The sequence below is a fragment of the Aptenodytes forsteri genome, unplaced genomic scaffold (genome assembly GCF_000699145.1).
Source record: "Aptenodytes forsteri isolate BGI_AS27 unplaced genomic scaffold, ASM69914v1 Scaffold59, whole genome shotgun sequence".
Taxonomy (NCBI): Eukaryota; Metazoa; Chordata; class Aves; order Sphenisciformes; family Spheniscidae; genus Aptenodytes; species Aptenodytes forsteri.
This window is the reverse complement of record NW_008794085.1, coordinates 2129779-2140805: the sequence shown is the minus strand read 5'-3', so window position 1 is coordinate 2140805 and position 11027 is coordinate 2129779. Positions and strand designations below refer to the sequence as shown.

Sequence of the window (11027 nt, the reverse complement as noted above, 5' to 3'; positions counted from 1 at the left end):
CCAGCGTGTGACCCAACAGCACATCCCCTGCTGCAGGAGGAGAGCAGGAAAGCGGGACACAGCCTCGGTCTGTATTTACAGCTTAGTCCATGCATCCCACACCTTCTCTCTTTGCATGATAATCTGCTTTTCAAAATATTTTCCTTCCTAAAACTAACATGAAAACGAGAGCAGAAGAAACGTAGCCTCAAACTGCTGTTTAAATAGCACTGAGTTACTAAAAAGAAAAAAAAAAAAGGAAAAAAAAAAACCCAAAAAGCTGAGGATGCTATCATCTGGAGTAGAAGAGAAGAGACGACAGGCAGCAAGAGGCTTCCAGATACGCCGAGGGAAAGATGGCTCCCATTCACATCAACAGCAAATGTCACTCATGGTCTGGATCAGGACCCCCTCTGCACTGGAAATCGGCTTTCGGATGGGGGGCGGCCACTCTTTTGTATTGACTTGTCTGTGCCACAGTGACGCTGCTGCTAACACTTCATTTATTTTGTCCATTTAGGAGACATCTAGTTATCTCAATTATTTAACAATGTGTAAAATTCAAACATATTCAACTACAATATGTTCCTCTTGCGTAAACCTCTCCTCTTGGCCACATGCATAATGAAAACCCTGTTGAGTCAGTAATAAAATCCAGAAAGCTTTCAAGTCTCAGAACTGAATGTTCAAATTTTGTAGCTCACTTCCTTTTCTAACCAGACAGCAGGGCTGCCAAGAGAATTTCTGGGCGCTCAGCCCCTTTTGATATACATATACACACATACATACCTACACACACACACACACACACAAATATATATATAGCACTCTACCGGCACTGGCAGAGAGCAGGCACTAATTGTTTTTAACCCAGTTATGAACAAATGCATTTTAAAAAGAAATGAGAATACTACTTGTTTTCATCTGACGGAACAGACAGCTCAGAGCTGGACAGGGAAAACGATCAGCTCCAGCTCTGTCAATAAATAAATATTTGCATTTCACTCCAGCAGAGGAAAAATGCAGCACTGATTTTAGGAACCAACCTCAAAAATTTGTGTGTGGAAATACCACGGTTCTTTATGCGAACGGGCCAGATGCACATGCAAATGCCTGATTTGCGTGAATAACGGCGCTATATGCATGTACAGGTCAGGCATATGATCTAGCACGCCACATTTTTGGAGGCTAAGCCTCATTCCCGTGAAGAACAGAGCATCCTCATCCTGCACTGAAGCCAAACGGTAATGAGTGAACTGGGCCAATCACAACTGGGAAGACTTCTAGAGCTAAATAGGAGAGCCTTAAGATTATATTACACCGAACACTTGTGATTCCTGCCCGAAAGGCTAAATAGCTTCTAAATCCTTTGCACTATTTATAACCACCACCACCACCACAATTACATTTATTTCTCTTCAGAAGCACTGTCTGCTTTTGTATTTATACTGTAAGCAGCATATTAAAATGTGGACCAAATAGATTTCACATATGTCAGTGCAATACAAGAGCAGGCAGCAGCCACGTGAAGGGAAGGACAAACATTCGACGAGTTTCATATGGCATGAAAATACAAAGCGAAGTTCAAGTCTGAGAGTTTTCCCACACTTCGGCTAAGTACATTACCAACAGCCGCTGAGGTACTCTCGGCCATCATACCGGAGCGGGATGATACAGGGCATGATGCAGCATCCCCCCAGTGCACACAGGTACTTATACTGGTGTGGGAACAAAGAACAACTGAACGCGAGATAAACTGGCAAATAAACATCGGCTGAGGGATTAGACCCTGTGGCTCTTCACTTGACGGGCGGAGCGAGGTCATCCTAACCTACCCCGCACTCTAAACTGGGACATCTTTGCATCGCTTTCATGATGAAATCTTTCCACTGTCAGTGGGAAATGAGTCAGAGTAGCAGAGGGATGCTGTTTACTGAAAAGCTCTTGGAACTAGAGGGAGGAAAAGGGAAATACATAGGAGAGGCTAAGATGGGTTCCAAAAACAAGATAAGAAAAATAAAACATGGACAAAATGGGGGAGCGAGGATGGAGGTGGAGGCAGAAATACCGAAGTGAGTGCAGAAGGGGAGACACTTGCTAGAAGAACCTGGACAGAAAGCTGAATACAGGTAAGGAATAGCATAAGGAACAGCAGAAGGGCGCGAATGGGAATGAGAGAGCTGAAAAGCGGGGCAGACAACAGGCGGCGGGTTCCCAAGTTGTGTGCTGTTGATGTGCACGTGCCTCTTTTTTAAGGGAATGCATAGCCAAGATGACCCCAATATCATCAGGACACCAATGACCCTATCAGGACAGCCAGCTTGCCCTGGCAAGGGTATAAAATAAAGGTGTCTGAGAAGGGAGAATCACGGCAGTGACTATAACGACTGGGATCAAAGGGAAGACCCATCGCCCTCCACCAAAATGCCATTCCTCCCCCTGCGAGGGGTCAACTTGTGCATTGTAGCTGCTCCGTACGTGCTCTTGTCATTCATAAGCACCCATAGTACTCTCACTCATACTTCAGGTATCTGAATGCCTCCCAGTCTTTAGCACACCCTCCTGACATCCCCGTGAGTCAGGAAATAATGTTTATCTCCTCTCTACAGAGGGGCATTGAAGCACAGGAAGATGAATGACTTGTCCAAGACCACACTGGCAGGCTGTGGAAACCCAGAGCTTGAACCCAGCTCTCCCAAGTCCCAGGACAGAACTGCAGCTGCTAACGAGAACCAAGAAAATTCAAACAATGCAAATGAACCATCTTGAAAGTTTTGTAAGTGAAACTCCTGCTGCAGGCATGAATGGAAGAAGTGCAGACTCCAACAGGCAAATTCTTTGCCACCCCATCCCCTGAGTCCCAGAAATCCTGTTGATCTGGGCTAATAAATTTCCCCAAGCCCTAGACGTTCTCTTGGCCCTCATCCCAAGCTCACATAAGAAGCTATTTCATAGGCAAGGTTCTTATTTACAGTTACTCAACTCCCATAATATTTTATCTGAGGTGGCATTTTTAACACTCCCCTCCCCAATAGTGGATGAACTGTCTCTTTCTTTGCTTTATAGGTTTGTAACTAATCTAGTTAAAATCCCATAAATATTGGGATGTTTCTGCACTCCCCATTCAGGCAGGAGGCTGGCTGAGGAAAGAGTCCATTAGCATTAAAATGATGGTGACATCCAGACTCAGTCTGCTCAAGCTGACAATTCATTCATTTTTTTCAAGTCTGCTGTCATCGTGCCAGCTGCCCTTCAGGAGCTGACTGTGCATCAACTGTGTAGCCTCCTAAACACATGATACGCAGGCAAGGGTATCCTGCCATAAAATCCAGAGAGAGTCACAAGCCCTTGCCAGGTCGCACAGTGGGTTAATGTGCTGGTTCACTACCCCTGGGAGACCCGGGCTGGAGTCTTTGTTTTACTGCAGACCCGTGTGCCACTCCAACAGCAAAAAGGAGGTCATAAATGCAGGGGAATGGGGCGCCAGGGAGCAGCCACGGCAGAGCAGGGTGCCTCAGGCCAGCGCTGCTGCTGGAATCAATGAATCTCAGTTTGGGTCTAAGATGGCTGGGTTTGCTTGAATCGGTGCTCACAACTAATGCACAGTAAAGAGGTGCGAGCGGGCCGTATTTAAACATGGCCTGTAATTCAGCTTGCAAAGAAAGAGTTGCATTATTCTGCCACTTCTCCTTCTGGATGTGCAATGGCCCCTACTGCTGTTGCTCTCTATAGGATCCTCCTCCTCTCGGAACCCTTGTTTCGTGATGCTCCCAGGTGCAACAGGGTGGTCTATGGCCAGGCAATTCCAGGAGCAGGTTACGGCCAAGCTGCCAGGCAAACGCCTTCCTTCCATAGATAAGCAGAGTTCAACTGAAACAATCCTTCACCGTGACTTAGTAGCCCCTAATCTGTCCTTCTCTGGACGAAAACCGGTTAGCTCCTCAGACAGCAGGAGGAACAAGGCCAAAGTAGCACTTGTCAGAAAAGGAGCTTGCAGAAAAGGAAGCTGCAGCCAGGGCTCGAGGGCAAAGGCAGCCCAGCGCCCCTGTGCTGGAAGGCCTGAGTAAGGAGAGGTGCTGAGCTGCTTTTACCAGGACGATGCTGTCCTGCACCGAGCAGGTACCCATGGGATGGCCCCATCCTTGTGTCACCAGGATGGCAGGTCACCTGCAGCTGGGGAAAGATGTCCCTCTGCAGGTGAAGCTTATGGGAAAACAAAACCACCTCACCAGGACTCCGAGCTTTATTCACACACTGAGATGACTATTACATTTTTTATATATATATATATGGCTATATTTAATCATAGAGTGCTTAGCCAGCCCTAATACAGACTTCTACTTCCTAACTCTGCTTTTCTTCAACAGAAAACTTTCCTGAGAAGTTAGTCAGCCCAAGAATCCCTTTTTAAAAGTTAATCTTTTTTCTTCAACAGTTAAAAAGCTGCCAGCTGTTTAATCAGATTATGGAAACTCACTTCTCAGCCGAGATTAACTTCTGAGGAAATCAGAGCGAGGCAGATGCAGCCACCTGTTCCTTGGGAGCTCTCCAGAAACTCAAATGTCAGCTGTTTCAGTTAATTAATGTGTGCTAATTAATTAATGCCATTAATTTTGACCAGATAAATCAGCTTTAACGTCAGTGTAATTGAGATCAGAAGCTAGTGCTCAGATAAGTCCTCAGCCAAGATCAAAGCTAATGGGTAAAAAATCCCCCTGAACGTGGATTTCCCACCGTCAGCGTCTTGCAGGTGTGGGAGGTGGGTGCATCCTATCGCGTGGGGAGGGCTCTGCACATTTTGCTTTCCCCACAGCATCTGGTCCCTCTCACCTTTTAGGAACGTGCCCGCCGATAACGTCCAGGCTCTCAGCCGTGGTCCTGAGTCCCAGCTCCTAGTCCGTGGAAAACCGCGGGCACCGCATGCTGGCCTGTGCCCCCACCTACCCATGCTTCCCCGTGCACAGGGTTTGCTGCCCCGCTCTGCTCACTCCCGAACTCTTCATTTCACACCCGGCCTTCATCAGGGGCATTTCAGCAACAACTCTCTCCTCCTGCAAGGAGAACTGCCGCCCTGACCGTCCCTTTCACTGGCTACGTAAGCGAGGAAACGTTTCTTACCCCGCATCCTCACCAACCACCATCTAGTCCTCTATTTTTGAAATATGTAAGGCCTGAAATGTAGAATTTGGGGTTTTACACCAGCTAATATTAATAGAAACATTCTCAGGATTTTTTCCCCCCAATGTAAATGGAACACTTTTGTTTTTTTAAGCATGCCCCTGCGGTGCTCGCAGGCCAAACACTGCAGCATTGTACCCGCCCGGGGAGCTCGCTATAAACACATCTGTCTAGCTGCCCTGTCAGGCCCACTGAGCTCTCTATAAACTAGGAAAAGTAAACCTGTACATTAAATATTTACTGTTTTCAGCGCGTATAATCTAGAAGTGTTTTTAGTAGCACAAGTAAGGCGCACTTTTAATCCATGATTTTTATTTTGACATGGCACTGTTAAACACTGTATGGGTACATCCTGAAAAAGCCCACTCCTTGAAACCAGAGGCTCTCCTCTCACAACCGGTTACAAACATGATCGTGTTGTCACACACCGCTCACCTGAAAGACCCATCCTATCTCCCATTTTTCTGCTCCGATCCCAAATTATCCCGTAAGTCTAAAAGCTGAGCTTGTGGGGAGTTTCGGAAGCAGACCCCAGGTTCGGCAGTAAGAGAGGACAGTCACAGATACGTAGTTGGCTGTGTACAAAAGGATACAGACGAGTGCAAAGAGTGAAAAGAATAACAACGCAAAAGCAAACGTCTCTGAAAGTAAATAGCCGCCAGCCAGCACTCATTTTCTTTTATGATTAACATAACAGCTAGCTTTTAATGCTTGCTCCATGCAAAAGAGCTCCTGCTTTCATCTCAACACTGACACTAGGAGTCATAATTTCTGTACAACAGGAAAAGATATGTTAATGCAATCATAAAAAAGTCGCACCAAGTAGTCTGCTGGTAGCCCCTGCTAACCTTTTACTTCCTGAGGACATCGGTCCCTGGGAAAACAGTGGGCAGCAGACAGGCTTCCTGGCTGACTCAGAGATGTCCTTCTCCCCGTGGGCTGCACAAGCCGCCAGGCTCCTTGCTCCCCGTGGGCTGCACAAGCCGCCAGGCTCCTCGCTCCTGGCTGCTGGCTGGAGCCCACGCGAGGACCCTTTCGCAGAGCAGCCCACCAGCTCTCGCCGGCTGGCTTCCTACGGTTTTATTTTAGCCCCCAGCAGAGATAAGATGAGGAAGAGATTCCATTCACATAGTTTCTTCTTCACTCCCCTAGAAAAACCACCCCAACCGCCTCTCTCCACAGCGCAAGACACATCTTTCAGATTTGGATGCTAATCAAGTCTAGAGATGGTTTAGCACTTCTCCCTAATCGCAGGCACGTAAGACTGGGATGGGCAGCTATTTGCACATTCTTGGATCGTAACTCCGTCTCCACAAACATTCTTAAAGCACATACATGATCTATTGGCTGCCTGCAAGTCCTCCCTATCTGCGAGGATGACATCGTGTCTACTTACTTGTCTGCTATTGATTTTTTCACTAGACTATCACGGACTAGAAGCAAGGGGCACAAGCCAGCTTCCTGGCATCGGTTAGTTCGTGTGTGCCATAAAATAAGCATGCACAGCAGAAGAACACAGCTAGCTGCCACTGCAAGGTGCTCACGTAACATTGGTAGGCAAAGGCTAAGAGCCCAGATGGAACAGAATGGAAATAAACAGTAACGCAGCAAACGCAACTAAAGTCTCACCGTGTTTTAATAAGCCTGTGTACGTAGCAGAGAATGAGTAATGGTTCTGGACAAAGCCCACAGGCACCTCAGGGGATTCTGAAATCAATCCTGTGACATTTCCAGCAGCTAGCCTGGAAAGCGCAGTAAGTGACAGAATTCACTGTGTGGCAGAGCACGTTCAGCATCCTGCCAGATCAGGCCTCCCCTTCTATTTGCATGCAAAGAAAAAAATATATTAATCGATACTCTTTTTTTTTCAAGAAAATAGCTACAAAATGTGTTCTTAAAACCAAAGGCTAGGCAAGTCCTTTGTCCATGGATCAGCGACAAGAAACTGTTCCATCAAGGTCATGAACAGCAGGGAGGGAGGGAGGGAAAGCATCAGAAGGAAGGCAGAGGTTCCCCTAGCTTTGACACAGACTAACCTTAAGGAAACGTAGCTGTGATTATTAACTATAATGAAACAAAACACCATTGGGGAAAGAAGAGTTTGCCATGTAATTCAAATGTAGAAGAAGAAAACAAACAAGCAAACCTGAACATACCGAAGAGAGCATATTCTGGGGCACACAGTCCCGCAACACAGATAAAAGCAGGAGGCAGTTGTCTCCAAGGTGCAGTTAAGCTGTAGGCTGAGGCAGACAGCATCTAACAACCGTTACGGACCGCAGCCTGGAAGCGTGCTTTGATCAAGGATTTCTCGGGCACAACCTGACTGATTGCAGTCAGGTTCAGTTAGCTCCAGTAACTCCTTGCGATCATGAGCGATTTTCTTTTGAGCTTGCCCATTTCGTCTTAAGAGCTGTCAGTTTGCATGCATTGCTCCACGGGGAAATGCTGCACTCTGAGGACCAAAGTTAAAAGTTAAGAAGTTGTTTCTACTGAGGTCATTTGGGATGATTAACTCTCTGGGGTGGGATCCCTGTTCAAGACCGTCATCTCAGCTGACACTGAGAAAGGACCTGCATATGCTCCTGATGCCTCAACCTCCTTCACAAAAGTCAGGAGATGCAGCTGTGAAAATTTTGTTTTCTAGAATATATAAAGAGATTTCAGGCTATATTGCTATCATTTGCAAGCCCCATCACTGCGTGGGATGAAAACAATAGACACGACTAAGAAACCCTTGTGCAGCCAGGTGCTAGCTAGGACCACCCGATTTTTTTTTTTGTGGCATGGAGAGCCAAAGCCTGTAACGGTCTTTTCATTGTAAACTTCAGCTGTAGGGATGTGCCTGATGCAAACTGCATCTTCTGAATGTAGCCTGGTGTTGAAGTACACATGCATGAGAGTAGGTGAATATATATTAAGTAATCCACCTGTCTCACTGAGGAAACAGTAGTGGCTGGTACCAAAATAAAGTTAATGCCAGATCCTTGAACGACAGTGACAAAGGTGTTTTGAGTCTCTGACTGGGCAGGAGGAACTAAGCAGGAGCTGGCTGTAACGGCTTTGCATTTCTGCACCCAGCTTGGGGTGAGAAAGCCGTGCAGTACGTACTGCCGGTCAGCGGTTCAACAGGAACACACCGACCACCAGCAGGGATGCTTCTTGCCTCTGTTATGCTGCTACATCCCTTATACCTGTGTAAGGTATATCTGTATAGCAGTGCAGTTCACACACTGAAGCAGCAACGAGCACAACTGAATACTACTGCAAATTTTCCTTCTCTGTTTCTCTCCAGAGTTAGGAGGCTCACAAGTCCCCCTTCCACCTTCACACAACAGGAACCTCTGCGACACCTTCACAGCAGCCAGAGGAGAACGCAGCGCACCTACAAAGCAAAGTGCCTCTCGGTGCACAAATACTGCAAAGCAAAAACCCCCCAAATATTAGAAAACCACAGGCAAGGCACAGACTATATAAAAACTGTCAGGCAGGAGCACAGCTAAAAGGAGGGTAATAGGGAAGAGGAAGAAAACAAATAGGAAATGCTGTGCTCAAAGAATTCAGCATAAACTCCGAGCAAATCAAAGCAAGAAAAAAAAATCCGAACCCACTTGAATTTTAGCTGCCGAAGCCTTCTGGCTACTCGGCGGCTCTGCCTGCGTGTCGCTATGCTTAATTTGCCCCACTGGATTTGCACCTCCTGTGAGTGACTGAGAGGAGCCATTGACTCTGGGAGGACTGATTTAGTGCAGCAGGAACCAGCGGCCTGGCAGGGGCTGCGGGAGAGGCCCGGCCCGAGGTAGGTAAACATGAGAAGAGGAAAGGCCACAGGGAAAAAGACTGGAACAGGGAAAAGGAGAAGAAAGAGGAGAGACGGAAGAAACGCGCGGTGAAGGATGGGCAGAGGAAAAAGAGAATGAGAACGAGGAAATGGAGGACTGATTTAGTGCAGCAGGAACCAGCGGCCTGGCGGGGGCTGCGGGAGAGGCCCGGCCCGAGGTAGGTAAACATGAGAAGAGGAAAGGCCACAGGGAAAAAGACTGGAACAGGGAAAAGGAGAAGAAAGAGGAGAGACGGAAGAAACGCGCGGTGAAGGATGGGCAGAGGAAAAAGAGAATGAGAAAGAGGAAACACAGTACAAAAAAGGGCTGGACGCTGGGTTCAGTAAGGTCCTTCCCCAGAATTCACGTGGCTGTAAACCGCTGGTGTGCTCCGGTTTGGTGCTGGATACTTACTGTCAATGGGAGCACCAGCACCCGGAGGAGCTGCCGTCCTACGCAGCGCTTCACGCTGCTCGGCGGTCCCTACGCACGGCCACGAAAAACTGACGCTGGGCGGAGGGAAGATAAACCATTCAGTTATTTTTCTCTTGATTTGTTTCGCTGGCAAGTCCTTTCCCTGAAGAGACACAGGCCTGTGAAAATGACAGGACATACTCAGTAAATCTGTAATACCCGCTACGTAAACCAACTGTTTCAAATTCCTGCTTTGCATTAGCCAAGCTCCCAGCAGACTTTACCTGACAAACAGCGGTTGCCTACGGCACAAAAAGTGAGGAGCCAGTAAAATACTCTTCATGACGTGAAGCAGGGAGTATTTCCCAGTTCACTTAGGACAACAAAGGTCTGGAACAGTACGTTGCACTGAACAAAATCTGAAAAGGAAGATATTCCAAACTTTTTCCTGTTTCCTGACGTACATCCAGGAGACGCAGGCACAGGCTGGAAGGTAAACACTGGGTCACAGCTTGCGACAGGGAAATGTGTGCAGGGAAAGCCTATGAAAGGGTCACAGTCTAACCTGAACTCCAAAGAAACTCAACCCATCTCAAGTGTTGTCAACTACTTGAAATTCAGGACAGGTTTGTTAAAAGGTGCTTCAAAGCTTTCGAAGTGACCTTTTTTTGAGCAAATGTAGGTTCAGTTACAGTTTCCCATCAAAGTTGTGTGAATGTGTGGTGAGACACGAAACCAAGTCAGAAAAGGCGCTATTCATTGACTTTTCCTGTGGCATTTGCCGAATGTTGTGAAAGGCATAGATCAAAGCAAGACGCTTGGTGCGTGTCCTTAAATTAGATGTAATTAAATAAACAAGTGTTTGCATAAATCCCTGAAAAGCAAAACTGGCCAATTTAACCATGCAGTGGCGTGCCAGCTCCTTCCGCTTTTTCAAAACTGTTGAAAAATTTTCAAAATTTTCATTAATCGAGGTGTGTTGAATCACAAACTTGTTCCTCCTGATCACAACGCTGCTGTGTAAAGAGTCATCCTGGGAAAAAAGTACCAGTCAGATTCTCCATCTAAAAACCACTGTTAAGAGTTTTAAAACTGAAGTACCGCAGAAAAAACCATACATCTACAAAACCAAGGGAAGCCCGGCGTACTGGATAGCTTGGAGTCTGGAAACGGGACCGAGCCTCGCTCCTCCTCGTCACCAGCTGGGGCTCAGCCAAATCAGTAGCGATGGAAAGTCGTTACTACCATTACTGGCAACCACCTAAGTTCGCCGGTGGTCTCTGTCCAATTCTTAACGGACACATAAAATAACTCCTGTCATCAGAAATGGCACTAAGTGGTATATATTGGCAGTCTCGGGCGATAGCTGCGTGTAACTAAAGACTGAATTTCCCTTTCAGCTATTGTCCTTTCTGGTCAAATTTGGAGGCATACGAGTGATGAAGGAAACCACTGCCGCCTTCTGTAGAGCAACTTCTGGGCAAAGAGGGCCCGGAGCTTTCATCCCATCACCTTTCCCGAACCACAAAACCACCACAAAGTAAAACGTGGATCTAATTTACTGGAACGAAAAGAAAAACACGAAGAGAATAGAATGGGGGGGGGACGGGACGGGGACGGACGGGGCACCCACAA

At 47.0% G+C, this 11027-nt stretch overlaps 1 protein-coding gene across 1 annotated transcript in view; it reads right to left on the bottom strand.

Moving 5' to 3' along the window:
* DDAH1 (dimethylarginine dimethylaminohydrolase 1) overlaps positions 1-8881 on the bottom strand; it is a 101089-nt gene extending 92208 nt beyond the window's left edge. The window contains 2 exon segments of the mRNA XM_009274039.2: positions 8769-8807; positions 8810-8881. Of these exon segments, the coding sequence (XP_009272314.2) occupies positions 8769-8807; positions 8810-8881 (111 nt within the window).
* Positions 8882-11027: the final 2146 nt, after the last annotated feature.